This window comes from Nipponia nippon, unplaced genomic scaffold (genome assembly GCF_047370975.1).
Source record: "Nipponia nippon isolate SJK-2023a ecotype South Korea unplaced genomic scaffold, ASM4737097v1 scaffold_1, whole genome shotgun sequence".
NCBI lineage: Eukaryota > Metazoa > Chordata > Aves > Pelecaniformes > Threskiornithidae > Nipponia > Nipponia nippon.
The window spans coordinates 55269073-55286429 of NW_028262290.1; the positions used below are offsets into that span (position 1 = coordinate 55269073).

Genomic DNA, 17357 nt, shown 5'->3' on the forward strand with positions numbered 1-17357 from the left:
AATGTACATTGCATTTAATAAGTTCTGGTTACCTAACAGGGTTGGCTCTTGGACAGGCACAAAGGGCACAGTCGTTGACAGATCCAATTACTTTCCCATAGTAGCCCGGGGCACAAGCACTGCAGTAATCACCAACTGTGTTATCTCTGCAGTTCTGATACACAAAAAGGAATTCAGACAGTTTAAGACAACAACAAACAACAAAAACTTTATCCTCCCCCCAATCAATAAATGTACAGTTTCCAACAACCATCTCAATGTCACTACCCATTGGTCAGCATTCTCTGAGTGGAGGAACCTTTTATGCAAAAATAAGCAGAACGCCAGCATATTTTCTCTTATGTGAATGCCCCCTCAGGCAGGCTGACCTAATTTCTCTTCTAAATTTCCATTAAGGTTTATATATTTCTGCTTCTATTAATCCAATTCCGGCCAGGAAATCAAAGTACAAAGCAAAAAATCCTCAAAAAAAAGAAGTAACTGATGGAAAAATTAAATAGGATACCTGGATGAAAAATATAAGTTTCATTGTTTCAGCAAATGAATTTGAATGCTATAAACCAAGGACCATCCAGTTAGGATACACAGACACTACATTTAATTTGTCAACAGTACTGATCAACAGCTAGTGCTATTAATATTAAAACACAAAATTGGTATTATAAACATAATTTAACTGACTAGTCCCTTAAGTGAATAAAATTCAGTTTCTCCTTTTTTTTTTTTTTCTTTGTTTCTTTTCCTTTTTTTTGATTCATATTCTTGCGAGTGTGTATATTTTAGAGGTTAGTTGAAGACAGTAAGCAGCAGCAGTGCAGCCTCCTACTGTATGGGAGCAGAAGTCAGAGGTGAAAACCATCTCTTTTGCATACACCGCTCAGCCAGAAATTCTAAGTAGTAACCTCAACATGTAGGTGACTTGCCGGCCCTACAAAGAGAACCTGAGAGGAAGAATGATTGGTATTCACTACTGTGAAAGACCTATGTATTTTGGCCTTGCAGAAATGAGAACCATAATTTTTACTCATGAGACACATACCTTAAGACAAACCTGAAAACAAAAGAATGGTTTACAAAAGCCTGAAGGACTAAGGAAACTCACTTTAAAAACTGACTTCAAGAATGAATTCAGCAGAAGTTGACTTCGAACTAACCAACTGACCATTGGAAAAATAAAGCAACTGAAAAAACTTTAGGAAAGAATATTGAGCCATACCAGAGAACAGACTTAATGTGCCTTATTTAGTTAGCTGAGAATTTGCTGTCCACAGGGCTGTCAGCCCACAGGAAAGCGGCAATGTGTTAGTCAGATGTGGTCACTCTTTGCAACCTTTGAGATAAAATGAGAGAAGTGAGCAAATTAACTTAGCTGAGGCATATCTTTATACTACTTTAGTCTCTGGGAGTTGAAAAAGTCTCACTTAAAGCTGCCCAGAGGATTCTCTTCCTGAGAGACAAAGAATTCGACTTTGACCTAATCTGTGCTGTGGTATGGCTTACTGCTTTACTTCTTTTTTGTGTGACTAGACAGACCTTGGACAGACCAAGGACAGAAGCCCAAAAAGTCTCACAGAAAAACAGATAAAGTGAACTGATACACAAGTTATTTTTAAAGTAAAACTAAAATAATTAATTATTTTGAAGGTGTTAGTGCCCAAAAATCTTGATAATTTTACTGAATGGACCCTAAGGGAAATACTACTCAGATTTTCCATTTTTCACTGTTGGGGGGGAAATTATACTTCATCCAAATAGTACAGCCATGTACTTCTCCCAGAAACTTCTTCCACAGGTTACTGCCATTTTATGTTCAGGTGAAACCAACAGAAAAATGTATAAATTGTACATACCAAGCACTTTCCAGTTTCAGAATCACAGGTTTCACTGTGGTTGTTGCACTGACAAGGCACACAAGGTACTATCAGAGTGTGAGGCTCTTTTACACTGAGTTCTGTATGTTTTCCCCTGTAGTATCCTGGAGCACAGCTCTATTTGTATGGGGAGTAAAATAAAAAAAAAAAAAAAAAATTATCACAGCTATCAACAGTTACAAACAACTTTAAAAGCCATTTAAGTAACTTTTTTATTATCTCACTATTAGACACACAAAAAGGATTCAAGGATTCTGTACCTGACAGGACAATCCAGCATAACCAGCAGGACATCTACATTGCTCTACAAGACGAGCTCTAGCTCTGCCTAGATGCATTTCTTCAAACTTCACTGCAATTTCCATTGAGATATTTGCAATTCTACAGGATATATGCAGAAGAGAGCATGAATATCTAGAGAAGTCCTAGCACCAAAACTGAGATCCAAACATTTTTATGCTTCAAGGTCAGGGCTACCATACATAATCTCCCATGATCCCCTTTTCCCCATGCAAATATCTCAATAAAATCTGAAGATTCTTTACTTATATACGGGATTTCAGGACCTACAACAAACAAATCAGAAGTACTTCAAAGTAATATAGGTTGATTCCCATTGGTCTGCAAAACTTGACAAACCCACCATGCAAGAGTGTATTTCTGCCTCAGAAACACTAGACAGAAATATATCTGTTTTGTCCCAAAAATTTTTGGACAGAGCTAACAAAAAGATAGTTGAGGGCATGTGAATCCAAAATAATCCCAAATCTGGAGGTGGAACCACACTTCTTCACAGCTGTGAAGATGTACAGACGTTGGGTTTTCATTGGATGCATCTCTGCTTGTCTTGTTAGTTCCAAACTGAGAGATGCAATGACTATATATCCCATCTCCTCCTTCTCATTAGTAACCTAGTTCTGTTCAAAATGGCAGTAAAATGCCATTCTGAGGTGGGAATATTTTACTACCACTGCCCAGAGTGCATAAAGCTACAGGAGAGACCTAGATTGGTACAAACCCAAGAACTCAGGGGACCATATGTTTCAATTGAAAAAAACAAACAAAAATTTTCAGTACTCATAAAAATAAGACGGGAAAGAAATAATCTAGAAAACATCTAACTATATCATTCATCCTGCAGAACACTGCATCAGTCTGTAAGGCTCTGTGCTTCTTTATGGGCTTTTCTATCTATCTAAGTGAGCAGCAAAGACATTTAGTGTTTCAGAGAAAGAATTAAAGAGGGATTCTGCTGCTGCTAAAGGTCATAAATGTTTTCTTATCAGAGGAAGAACAAAAGTCATAAATAGGAAATTGGAAATTTCTGTAACTTGAGTTAAATCTTTACTATATCGCTCATTTGGGACTATTTCTAGGTTAAATTACAGTAAATGCAATATAACAAGTAAATGGAATCAGAGATTGCTTTACCTGCTTTGCTGCAATCCTTGGCCATAAGCTGCCTTGATAAGGATGTATTCAACATTGCTTAGCACAGACATGAAGTCAGAACGTAAGACAGGCTCATCAGACACAGAGTTAAAATACTTCCAAGAATCCTAGGGAAACATAACACATTAAAACCATGAATGTTCAAGCTCACTTCAAGGTAATACTCTACTCCTTCTTACGTGTTCTTTCAGAAATGCAGTCACAGTGACTGTGTCTAAACTCTAGGTCCCAGAAAATCCAAAATCTTGGTCCATGTTAGAACAAGACATGGTTTTATATCATTTCTCCTCTCCTTCCTTGCACTCAACTTCCATGACCAGTTTGTACAGGAAAGCAGTCCAGGCCTGCATGGCATAGCTTTTTGTGGCTAAATCTGGAGAATCCAGACAGCCAAAAGACCAGAACTTCACAGCACTCATTTTACGTGCAGTTAGAAACAGCTCCTGTAACTGCGTCCTGCCTCCTGTCAAGGAGGCTAGATCTCACCTCAGCCCCAGGCAGCAGAGAGTCCCAGAGACCAAAGGAGGTCATCATTATCTCCTCTGAAATTGTCCGGTGGGTACTACTGTAACTTACTGCTCCTGCTAGGCTAAGATTCATGTCCCATATGCTGCTCCTGGCCTGTGAGTGAAACATACAGACTACAAAATTATGAGACTGCTTGAGAGTGACAATACCTGGCTGCCTGCCATTTATCACTGAAATCTGAGTCTGTGTTTGAAAAGCTTGCCACAGCAACACCTTCAAGCACTTCCAAAAGAGGAAACGATGTCAAAATGTTATTTACTGCTATAGCACGATATTCCCAGCCATTTTTTCCCTAAAATAGATGCATTTTAATCCAAGCACTATTTACTCAGCATATTTGAAATCAGATATGCATTTTTCAAAGTATTTTATTAAATATATAGAGCTTTTCTGTAAAAGCTCATAGAAGAAAGGAAATATTTCCACACCAATGTTTTGGCTTACCTCCTTCATTTCTACTTCCTTGTCAGTTCTTACGCCGTTTTCTGGAGAAGGGATGTCTACATAGATGACCAGCTTGCTGGTGTGACCTCCTTTCATTAGAATCTGTGGCTCAAAATTTGAGGTTCCAAAGCCATCCAAAGCATAAAAAGCAACAGTATATCTCAGCTTCCCTCCATAGGCCATGAGCTGTTTGGATAAAAAATTATTACTTTTATTTATTCCAAGGATAGAGCTACTAGCTGAAAATGTTTTAACATCATTGGAAGACTTGAAAACTGTCAGTTCTTTGAAGAATTGGCAACAAAACATGAAAATTGACTTAAACTCAGCAGTTTTTGCACCAAGGTTAAATGCATATTTCTAAAAAGCAGGCTCAGTTTCTTCTTTTAGGCCTTTTCAATGTGTGCACTCAATTTTCATTTAATTCCTAAGCAATAGAGATTCCATGATCTATATAGTGAATCTAGCATCAAGGCTGAAAACTCTTTCAGGTTTCTAAAGTAAAATTGCATACATCACTCTTTCCCCTTATACGATCTCTGAAGAGTAACATGGTAATTAAATATGGGTGTTACCAATTTACAGGGTCAAGAAAAATCTCATTAGGAAAGAGTAATGTAAACATATTGTTTATGCTTGCTACAAATAAGTTCAGTCACTGAATATTTATAATATTATGACCTACAAGAATAGAACTAACAGAGAAAAATGTTATGAAGATAAAGTGACTATTATACAATAAAGAAGTGACTATTAGACAACAGAGAAATTACCTTACCTGGTCTCCCTGAAACTGCTCTGGTAACCTCCAGTAAAATGTTTCTGTATTTAAGTATTTTCTGACTATAACAGCATCCAGTAAAACATCAGGAAATTGCGAAAATACTCCTTCTACTGTTCCAGTCAGGTTACTTTGAGCTACTACATGCAGAATGGACTGATCTGGAGTTAAGGTGATCTGCAACACAAAGAGCAAAAGACTCATTCAACAAAAATATTCTATCTCAGTGTAATATATTGTTAAACAGTTTCAGCTGCTTTGAGATAGTCAATAGTCCATCTTAGAGTAATAAATGCCCAAACCAAAAAATTGGGAAACGTGTTTGATACTTATTTTTTTTAAAAAGCGAAGAGTGAAACACAAGGTTTCAGAAATAGGACTATGACCACTTCCCATTTGCTTTCTTTTTTGTTCTGCCATATACCACTGCCTCCATAGGCTAGCCAATTACATTCAGCCTGATTCATGAAATGTATGCAACCCTAGGCACACCAGTGTGGTACTTAACATGAGGATAACACCAAACTGTGTCTGTATATTTATGTCACTTTACTTACAGGAATTCTCACATGATCTTCCAGTTCCGAACAAAATGTGGACATCCCAAAACAGAAGCATGGAGTACAACCTAATACACTGTTAGCAGACAGAGCAAAAGTTCCAGGTTTACACTCACTGCATTGTAGACCAAATACATTTTCCTGGAGGAAATAAAAAAAGCGTAACAGCACACTCATGTTACTTTGATAGCTGAATGAAAGGTGGTTCTTTTGAGAAGAAAAACTAGTCGCTAGGTAAACTACATAACAGGAAGTCAATTATTATATCTTTTCTGTTTTACTATGCAGTATTTTTTTTTTCATTATTTTCATTGTTTTCCAATGCTGGAAACATGGAACGTTCAAGCTAAACTCATGTATTTTAATTTCTAGCAAAAATTAGCAGCTATACATTTTCATTCAAGACAGAAAAATCTTCCCCCATCCCCCATCTGGAAAATGAGCTCTCAAAGCCAAAGAAACTGCTCAGTATGAATAGGAATTGGGGGACGTATTCCCAAATGTCTGTTTTTGCACTCAATTACCAACTGGTAAGTCCAGCTTGAAGAAACACCCAAAACTACAGTCAGTGCCCGCTGGCACCTTTAACTAGAAGACTGGAGAGAGACCTATGAAGGCATACATTTGTTGCCTTGAAGTAAGTTCTTTTCTATCACTCAGTCTTCCAAGAACAGATTCCCACCTTTTCAGAAATATCTATACTACTAAATCTCTGTATTTAATGCTTTCCTTTTTATACAAGAATGTCAATGCAGACTTCACTATTAGCAATATACGTGAGTTATTTTTAAGCACTGCTTTTGGCTATAGCATAGGAAACAAATTTGAACTTGCGATATAACCACATTTCAGAAAATGTTGAGATTCTCCATTTTGTATTTATTGGTTTCTTCCTAATCATTATCATTTGGATTTTCAAAAGAGCAGGCTATATCACCTGAATCAATGTGCTGTTCCCAAACCTAATAAAACCATGTGTGTAAGAGCAGAAAAAAAACCTTCTCTGTATTTCATTTTGTCTATTTGTATAATGAGACTAAGAATATAATAGTTTTTTCACTGGAGTTTTCTAACATTTAATTAGTTTTTTAAAATGCTTTCACATCTAGGATGGAAGAAGCTGTAGAAGTGCTGTCTATCTATCTCTACATAAAGAATGAAATAATTCATCGCCAAAACAGCATGTAGAGAATTTATGCTTAAGAAAAAGCTTTTTATCAGAGATTGTCTGCTCATAAACTTCAAGACGATATCAATTAATGTGACCTGCACTCTGAAGTGCAACTCTTGCAGCAAAGTATTCCTAGACTCTCTGAAGGAATAGCTTTCCCTGGCTTGAGGTAGAAACATTTTCTCTGTATTGCTCATTGCATCAGAATACTTTTATCTATTATAGCTGGTTCTTCACCAATGTTCTATGTGTAGTGAGAAAAAACCCTTTTAAACAGCAGCTAAGAAATAATGCATGAGTTATGAACTATTATCACTGGAACTATTTGCAAGGCAAAATGCAACTGTAGAAAAAAAGCAAGTGGGATGAATAAAACACATAAAAATTGTACCATTAAAATGGTTCATACAATACTGTTCTTGGTATCAGAAGGGATTTACATCATATAGAGAAATCTAGTGACACTGAAGTTGTTAACAGCATTCTCATATACTTAACAAGATTTAAAAAAAATTTGTCCCAGAACTCATGGCGAGTGCTCTGTCCTATACAAAAGGAGGCAGACAAAAATCTAGAAGCAACAGGAAAATAAGACAAATGCATCCTCATTCATTTCTACCTTACAATAGTAATCCACGAAAAAGAGGACTCTGAATATACTACAAGAATGATATGGTTACAGAAATTCACTTAATACAGAATAAACACATGGATCCTACATTGAGCAAATGCAATCTATTTCAATTTAGGACTGCAGTGAGACCACAGTAGTGAAATACGCCAAATCCTGTACAAGACTAGAAAGACACCATTCATTTTCCTGTCATCAGATGTACAGTGGCTATTTTGTAAATTTAGCAAGGATTCAGCATTTGTTAGCTAGACATGACTTTTTGTGATTAGGGTCCTGATCCGTACTTCTTAACACACATCCACACCAAATTCCATGAATTCTGTCTAAAAGAGAACTACAGTACTGTGCCACAATAATTTTATGACCACAAACTGGAAATAAAATTACCTGGCTATGTAAAACAAAACAAAGGGAGGTAGGAGAGACAAACTGCCTAGTATTATCACAGGAATTTCTGAGAACTGAAATAACAACCCCATGTTGGTAAAGTTGCTCTCTCTTCTTCCTACAGCTGTGTTGTGTCTGTCCAAAGTGGGGAACATCTTCTCACAGTTTTTAACCCCGCTGACTAATAATAAGACCTGTTTAGCACTGGCACAGAAAATCCTTTAGGGGTGATTTAGGTGTACTCAGAAATGTCTCAAAGAAGGGATGCAGATTGCCTTTTGAAGGCCTTTCAGCCCTACACCTTCCATGACTTTTATGTAATAAGTGTCCAGAAAACCCCAATGCTGTCTGTCCCAAAAGTGTCTGAATACTTCATTACCTTGCAGGTACAGATGCCAGTTTCTTCTTCACAACCACAAAGTCCTTCAGTGTCATCACACATCTCTGCTTTGGTTCCACTCAAATCACAATCACAGGCAACACAGTCCGGGTAGTCCCTGTAGCCTAATGCACACCTGGAACAGTCTTGTCCTCCAAATTCAGCTTTGCACTGGCATTGACCCGTCAATACATCACACTGGAGACTGGCTGAACCAGTGTTGCTACAGTTGCAAGCCTTAGATGAAAAGAAGAAATGTTCATAAATAGCAGATCTTTAAAGACAATTTTGTTACAACAGAAACAGCATAGTAAATTTAGAGTGGCCCTTAAAACTCAATGTTTGTCAACAATTACTATACAATAATAAAAGGGAAGAACTTCCACATAGAAATGGGGTTGTTTGGGTTGTATTTGAATAAAAAGAACTGCATTTCCAGTAAACAGTGGATGGCATAAAGTAAGAAGCTTTGTGGATTCCCAAATCTGGATCAGAAAACAAAGAAGTTGAAGGAACCTGTTCCAGAAAAAAAAAAAAAATCCAAAGGATTTCATTTAAAATACTGTGTACTGAGTGCAGCAAGTAAAACAACGTTACGTAAATGTTGGATGAAAAGAAATCTATAAGTACAATAATTTTATAAATATGATAGAAAGAAAAATCCTAATACTGACATTCTTTTAAGATTTCAAGAAGCATTAATAGGGTCTACATCTTGCTCAAGCTTCATTTGCTATTTGATGATGAACCAAGAATCTCATTGCATCCAAAGGTGGGAAGCTCAGCACGCACTGCAGCTCTGTTCCCTGGCAGAGCCCATCCTTCATTATGCAATCAGTAATGTGAACCTATTATTCAAATATACAAAGTGGATGTACTTAACTTGTCCTTCTTTTTTGAAGCAGACTGGATCTAATCTTCAATCTTAATTTCATATCTGTGGTTACTTAACAAGTCCAGTTTTGCTCTGTGGTTATTTCTAACAGTGCAGGCAAAAAGTACATTCCATCTATCATCACCTGACTGTGAGCATTTTCCCTGAGTCTTCTTTCCCATCATCTCTCTTTGAGATGAAAAGCCTTACGTTGTAGAGCACTCTACACAGAGTCCCACAAAATCTGTTAGCATCACTAAGTATCCTTTATCATCCTTCACAAGTTTGCTGCTTACCATCTGTATTAAGCAGTTTTTACACTAGCAGCAAGCACTATGTACTACGCTGCCTAGTCTAAAACACTTAATGACCAAAAAAGTTGACAGCTTTGGCTCCCAGATACCATTAAAGGTCTACAGCTCTGAACATCAAACCATATTTTAAGAATCATAATAAAAGAAATAATTTGCATGTACTTCAATCTCTATCTATAAGGACTGTTTTTTTGTCATCACAGGTACAATTAACTGTGCTGCAGCACACTTGAAAAGAGTCATCAGCAAAACATGAATACAGCTCTGCTCCACCACTGCACCCAGACATGGATGCTGAATACCAAGAAAACTGCAAGAAACGGAGCCAGATGAAGTATCCCACTAATGCAGTTTGTGTTGCAAAAACAGACTAGCTGGGTTTCTGATAGCATCGTTTCATCCATGTAGAGAGCACGCAAGAGCCCTTCCAAGGTTTGCCAGTAGACATTGCACTGGATCTCAACCTGCCACAGCTGCCTATTCAGCACAGGGGAGCCTCTATTGGGACTGTTACCTGCAGATCACAGTATTGTTTGTTGCATCAAGAAAGTAACTAAAATACCTTAGAGTAATTCATGTTAATTACTGTGATGCTGTAACCCAAAGGAACGCTAAACAACTTAGCAAAAGTGAGCAGTTACATATTTAATTAAACTTGACCATTAGGAAGTGCTGTGGAATCACCCTATGAAAGGAACACTTCAAGAGAAATGCACAGGGACCAGCACATTGTATTTCCAGAACATTAGGTAAGAATGACAGTAGCTGGTAGCTGACAAAGCAGTGGTTTAACGGCTGCCAAGTAAATTGCTATAAATCACTAAGAGAGTAAACTCTGAAGAGACATTATAGGACTATTTTATCATCCTTACTCTAAAAAATTAAAGACAGAAAAAAGAAAACAATTTGGCTAATACTTGTACTTGTCAAGTACTTACTGCCTATAATGACACACCTTGTCAAGTTGATTATATTTGTGGTTTCTCCATTGAAATTACCCATTACATTCATGTAATTCTGAGGCTTTTTAAAATCTCAACGTTTATAAAATAAAGATTGGCCCAATGCCACATCTGTCAGGAATTTACAGCATGAACCTAATTGCATAAATGGCTGCTACTCTTTGGATCTGCACTGAGTTGGCATTTCACTGCTTAATCATAAATATTAAGCTGACATAATAGGAGTTACCATTTTTCCACTCATGAAACATTAACTACCTTATACCATTTTAATTAAAAAAAAAAGCATACAGTGACTTTCAAGATAAGCTAGGTTTCATTGTTTTTAAAACCGTAATATCATAACTCCTTCATTAGCACAGAAACTATGTTCTTTGTTGCCAATTGTTGCTATAAATCTGTTTTAGTATCACTATTTAATTAGAAGTTAGAATACACACTTCAAAATTTTAATATCATCTCTGCACCTATCCAGAACAGGCACTCTGATCAGTATTTTCAAAGACAGCTTTCTTAGAAGGTTTCTCAATAAACACTTTACAGTCTGCTTTATTTTTTTTTTTTATTTGTTTGGGTTTGTTGTTTTTTTTTTTTAATGTCAGCATGTTGCATTAACACTTTGAGACAGAGAATAAAGATTGAGGTTCTCAAAACAAGAGTCCAATCCTGACATTAGTATAAAACGAATTGCTTTTAACCACCACGTTTTTTCAGCCAGGCTACCATACCTTGCAGCCAAGTTTAGGAGAGAGTCCCCAGTGATTTTCTTCACAGAATTCACATTTTGGTCCCCGAGTGTGAGGAGGACAAATGCATTGGCCAGAATCAGCATTACAGTTGTTCTGAGTATGAGCACAGTCACAGGCTGCAAAAGAAACAGGACCGAATGATTAACTTTAGCCTTGCTTTAGCTACAGAGAAGAAACTCCAAGACCACTTGCAGTCTTACTTTTCTTAATTATGCAGTACAGTTTATCCATTCCACTAGGAACTCCTTGCCATCCCTAATCACTGAGAAACAAATTATGACCACAGTGACATTTCATTTTCTTTATTGAAAGCCCATTATTGCTTCTTGACATAGCCTGTTTGGTGGTATAAAAAGCAGTGCTGCATTTCCACAGGGGAATCGACAAAGCAAACAAAATTATTGTGGAGAAGAGTAAATTCTATTATAGAGGATACAAAACTCATCAGGAGATATGATAATGTTGTCAAGCAGGTGAAATGATTAATCACAGGAATTAGTACTTTTCAACAATTTCTTAGAGAATAATAGGGATGGATAACTTTTTATAATTAAGTGCTGCAGGAAGCACTTGACTATTTAAAAAATGTAACACTATTCTTGCTAAAAAGCAGAAGTTCAGAAAAGTGGTTTTATTAATTGTTTTAGTAACATTTACAAAATTTTTGAGACTGAAATGGTTAAGGGTGCCTAAGGGATCTTTGATTCTTAGTAAAGACAGAATATATGTTCCAAAACATAATCCTATCACATAATCTCACTACAGATTTCATACCACTATGCTATTTGAGGCATGAAAAAAACCGTTTCTGTCAGGTTGGAGAAAAGGTAGGCATTCCTTTAGCTACACTGTCTTGAAAAGGGCATCTTATTAACATGATAAATTAGGTTTTTTGATGGCATGTTCTCCATTTGGATTAACATTTTCCTCTGTATCATGACTAAAAATTGTACACACCCAGGCGATGATGGGAAAAGAATCGATGACATCTTATCAAAGTATAAAATATATTTTTAAGAATTAAATGAAAAAACAAGGTAAAAATCTATAAGAGTAGTAGCTCTTAACTTTTATGATTGCAGAAAAAAAATAAGTTTCTCTTCTCTCTGAAGGACTGAAGGCTTTTGTAAAAAAAGAGACAAAGGAGCTATTGAGGATATAATATTTCTCTCATGCAACCTTTATGAGTTGTTATTTCATAGTCACCACCTTCTACAAGGAACCGCACAATAAGCAATCAAAGAAATGTTTTGTTCCCTAGCTTAATAAAAGTATTAGGAGACCGTTCTACAGATTTTTCCGTATGGTCATCAAAACAACTGACCTTTGCCAGTTTAACATAAAATATATTGCTGAGAGACATTTCAGACAAACCCTGAAAGGATCATGGATTAGAGCTTACGTGTGCAGCCACCATCCTGGAACGCATGAAAGCCATGAGCACAACGATCACACTTTTCTCCAGCCACTCCTGGTACACAGTGACACTGCCCCTGATGATTGCAGTCCTCGGAGACTGAGCCAAATCGATTGCAGTTGCAGGGAATGCAGCCAAGCCCAGTAAGCAGGCCATAATAACCATCCTGTTGGACAGGAAATAGATACATTTGAGCTATATTTCATAAATTTTTGAAAACAATGCAATGTATACTCATTTTCTCTTGTTTATTTTCCCTGCTGTCTGACCTGCATAAATATTGGTCAGCACTGTGTGACTGTTGTGGGATGACTCCCTGGCCTTATCTCTTCACTGTTCCCAGCTATATGCAAGCACGCATTTGGGTAAAAAAGTGAACACTGAAATGCTCTCATGGTCCTCTAATCTCATCAGTGAGACTTTATGTTTTAAAGTCTGAGGTTATTTTAATTTAAAGACTTCCATGAGGTGAGGGTGGGCTGTGCGGATCAGGCACAGAATTCTGTGAATGTGAATGAATGAAAGATCAGCACAGAGCAGGTCAGTGACCTATGGTACATGTGGATTGAAAGGCATTCAGCTGAGCTGGCACAAGGGCAGTAACTGGGCACAGATTTCCTGCTCTGGTTTCTGAGGCAGTTCTACACTCAGCAAAGGCTGGAAACTGCTGTTTTGTATCACCAGTGAATATCTGCTTGTTCTTATAACAGGCCTGTCTTTTAGCTGAATCCCTTTTTGGCATTCAGCCATGATGTATTTATTATCACCAACCACATTCTTCAGATATTCCCACTCAGACTTCATTTTGCAGAAGCACAGTGCTAAGATCCCTTCAGGTCTGTTAGCGTTTGGTTTGTTTTTTCGGTAAGCCAACATGACTCCATGCTGTCAGTAAGCGCAGCACTAGCCTGAACAGTCCTATTCAGAAGGGTGCTGAGTCAACTATATAGCTTCACATCTGCAAAGAGCACAGGCAGAGCAATTTGCAACCGCAAAAGCCTGTGCAGACAAACCTTTGGTCTCAGCTCCAGCAACAGGTCCCCTCTTCCCTGAATATATTTCCTGCTATTCTCTGTATCTGCTCTAATCAATATCTATAGATAAACAGGAAGATCAATATACAAGAAAACGTAGATATTAGGAACGGGTAAATATTTGCTTACCGAGCACTTATCACATCTTTCTCCGATCACATTTGATTTGCAGTGACAGAAGCCTGTCTCAGGATGACAAGTACTTGAAAGGGAGCCATTCACATGGCACGCACAGGCTTATGTTTCGACAAAAAGAAACCAAATTAAAAAAAATATTAATGTCTATCTATATTATTCATTATTATACAGAATTCCAAATTTGGTATATAATGTGTGTTTCACCTGTTTATATCCCATAGATGTTAATATACTACAGCAATACCTGTACTACACATTTGGGCTAAAAGATAAAAACACACCTCTGTGAATAGATACATTTGAGAAGTTTGTTTCTTCCAGCCCTATATGTAAAATTCAGAAGTAGGAACTGTCTACAGCAGGTCACTGGAGGAACAGTGTTAAGCAAGCCAATAGGTTTCAGGAACATGAAGTGTCAGACACTAGCATAATACATTCCTTCCTTGGGCTAAACCCCATAGTTTTCAACCTGCACTTGCCAACTCACAACTTGAAGATTAATTCAGCAGAGGTCTGTATCTCCCTATCCATTCTGCTACATGTACACCACATTTTTGTGTTCTTTAAATTTTGAGAGTGATAAAAATAGCTTACCACGACAGCTTTTCTCAATCACTGCATCTCCATAATACCCATCAGCACACTTTTCACAGTGGTGACCTGCTGTGTTCCCCAGACATTTCAGGCATTGTCCCGTGAAGGTATCACAGTGGCCATCTTCTTGAGGGTTTACATTGCCATTGCATTCACAAGGAGCACACGATTCTCCAGGCATGAGTGGATTTCCATAGTAACCATTAGCACACCTGCACCAGAGATTAAAACCTTTATCAGCTGGAATGCAGTCATGTCAAACACTCTCCCCACCCAAGGGACTACTTCCTATTAAATTTTTATCTAAAGTGTCTCTGTATTACAAGCAAAGACAAAATGGGAAGGAAAATTTTACTAGGAATGTTCCGTACATGTGGTATGAACAATTCAAGGCAGGTAGGATGATGAACAGTTAGTGATGGCAATGATATAGGTATTTTACCCAAAGCTAGTGTACATACCTTTCACACTGAGAACCAGTATAGCCTGGAAGACATTTGTCACAGACAATTCCACCTCCTTCACTCAGCTGGCAAGTAGGACTGAAACTATCAACAATATTTATGGCAATCAGTGTCAATACACAGAATCACAAGACTTCTAAACACATTCAACATCCACCCTTCAAGTCCATGCACCCATCTATATAACCATGTAATTGCAAATTTTTCTAGATTAACATCAATGATTTAAACATTACAAAATGTCAAAATAAAGTTATCGTTTTCAAAAACTCAATCTTGATTTTTTTTTTTCTTTTAAAGGAAAGGAAGATTTTAAAACTTCCTAAAAACCTGGTCCTCTTTCTAGCAAATCTGTCCAATTTCTGGACTGAGCTCCTCTTTTTCACGTGCAACACTTCTGTCCTGTTGTTTTCTGAAACAACATGAAAGATAATTGTGATTTTGCTACCAAGTTCAAGGGGATAGGTCTAAGTATTTCTTTCAACCTTCACATGCACCAGTTCACTCAGCCTGTCTTAGCTTAGTCTATACATTTGTCTACCCGGAAAAACAATGTTTCTATGACATACACTCAAATGAAAAGGGAGAAAAGTCCTTCTTTCTCTCCTTCAGATTTCACATTTTTTCTTTATATCACTTTCTGATTTTGCTGAAGATGCAAAAGAAAATCTCACATAAGCAGCTTACTTGTTTGCAGCAGAACTCAGAGGACATGCACAGGGCTGGCAGCTGTCAGAAGTTCCTTGGGATGGACTTCCATAGAAGCCAGGCAAGCACTGTTCACAGAAAGGTCCTGTCGTGTTGTGTTGACAAGCCTGTGAGACATGGAAAAAAATCTTTTCATACTTACTTTTGATGGTTTTTCAGCCCCTGAGGGATTCGTGCAGGAGTCTGCACGCAGTATAACATTCAAGGAGACAGCCATTAAGAACAGAGTAAAACTTTGAAAATAAGTCTTGTTTTTTTTTTTTTTTTTCTGAGTTGTAACAACAAACGCTAATTGTTTCTTTCCTACATTTTTCAGAATATACTTTTCACCATGAAACCAGCCACATTACTCATACACAAACTTAAACATATTATGCACATTGCACACATTTGCAGTAACAAATGTCTTACATAATTCTTACTGGTGTTTAGCTATTTTATTTGTGTGACCTTTAAATTTCAGAAGAGATCCAAGAACTAAATTCTCTCCTCAGAAGGTAATGTGCAATTTCCACTGATGTCAGTCATGGAAGATGCACATATATCCGAAAACAGATATTCACCCAAAACGCTGCTTAATTTTGTTCCTTTCAGGAAAAGTTTTATTGCGTGCTGCAGCACACAAAGTTAAGATTTTTATCAGCCAATACATAGTGACATTTTTATTTTAGTTCTGATTATTCCCCACTTGAAATGATAAACTGAAACAAATCCTTTATTGGAGAACACTTTAATGGAGCCCCCTGAACCTATTCTGAAATAAAAAATGAAAAGCAAGAAAAATAAACACTTGGTCCCCATAGCTTGAAATTTACATACATTGCAAACTTGTCTCCCACAGCCCAAACACTCTCCTAATTTCTAAATAGATGCTTAAAACACAAACACTTTGAAGGATGACTTACAAAGCAAACACCATGAATATCACACTCAGTTGCATGCCCATTGCATTTGCAGGGTTGACAAATACCTCCAAAGAGTATTCCATCCACACGGTAGTACCCAGGGAGACAAGACTGAAAAGAGGGGAAAACAGCAGTAACATTGTGTGTGTTAAAAGTACACATCAAAACATTTTCAAAGAGCCTACTTCCGACCACCCACCATCTGACTCATTTGCACTGTGGTAACTGAATGCTCTTTCAACTCTATTGATGTCACTGCAGCACTTTTTGGGTGGTTGTTTTTTACTTGCACTGGATAAAGGGGATAAGAATTAACTCCATGAAACTTTGATTCAGCCCTTTGTCCCCTGGAGGCACACAAGTTAAGTTTTGTGCAGCTGAATATGTGAAGTTCTCTATTATGGGACAATAAAAAAAACAGATGTTCTACCTCCTCTGCAGAATCATTAACGATGCTATGGCACAAGGCTTCACACTGAAATTATTTGTCAAAATAATTCCTGCTATTCTGCAGATGGTGCTCTGCCTCCCTAATCTTCTGTTCACAGGTACATAAGACACCACCTTGAGTGACACATTTGACCCTTGTGGGATCTTCCAAAGGCTAGCATTCCTCCCTGCTAAGATTCCTCATTGCCTCCATAAACCTAATGACATAAACCAGAAATAAACCGTACACGATTCAGATCCAGGAAAAGTGCTATTAATGAGAAAGGTAAGCTCAAAACAGCTTCACAGAGCGTTTACAGCTGCTCCCTCTGCAACACTGATGTTCTAAAGTGTATCATCATTTTTTAGTGCCACCAAATAGAATTCAAGAAATAAGTTTAAAATCCCATTTAGTGTATTTGGAAGAAAATATCTACAGCATTGTGTACAGTATAGCAGACAGCATTTCAACACAGAACATATACTTTTATGGCAGTATAATTAAAGGCACCCTGCCTTTAAAACCTAGATCCTTTCAGATAGGTGATAATTTTGCATACTT

General features: G+C 37.3%; 1 protein-coding gene across 7 annotated transcripts in view; it reads right to left on the reverse strand.

The window, feature by feature from the left end:
• LAMA1 (laminin subunit alpha 1) overlaps positions 1-17357 on the reverse strand; it is a 107612-nt gene that overhangs the window by 38026 nt on the left and 52229 nt on the right. For 5 of the 7 annotated variants that reach the window (XM_087756155.1, XM_087756173.1, XM_087756183.1 and 2 more), the window contains exons 16-31: positions 16367-16477; positions 15441-15568; positions 14751-14837; positions 14290-14501; positions 13687-13793; positions 12509-12689; positions 11086-11222; positions 8208-8444; positions 5634-5777; positions 5074-5253; positions 4296-4481; positions 3810-3944; positions 3303-3430; positions 2132-2252; positions 1851-1988; positions 33-154 (exon numbers count right to left, since the gene is read on the reverse strand). In XM_087756155.1, the coding sequence (XP_087612281.1) occupies positions 33-154; positions 1851-1988; positions 2132-2252; positions 3303-3430; positions 3810-3944; positions 4296-4481; positions 5074-5253; positions 5634-5777; positions 8208-8444; positions 11086-11222; positions 12509-12689; positions 13687-13793; positions 14290-14501; positions 14751-14837; positions 15441-15568; positions 16367-16477 (2354 nt within the window). The remainder of the gene's footprint in view (positions 1-32; positions 155-1850; positions 1989-2131; positions 2253-3302; positions 3431-3809; positions 3945-4295; positions 4482-5073; positions 5254-5633; positions 5778-8207; positions 8445-11085; positions 11223-12508; positions 12690-13686; positions 13794-14289; positions 14502-14750; positions 14838-15440; positions 15569-16366; positions 16478-17357) is intronic. The other 2 variants (XM_087756163.1, XM_087756203.1) reach the window with 1 other exon arrangement.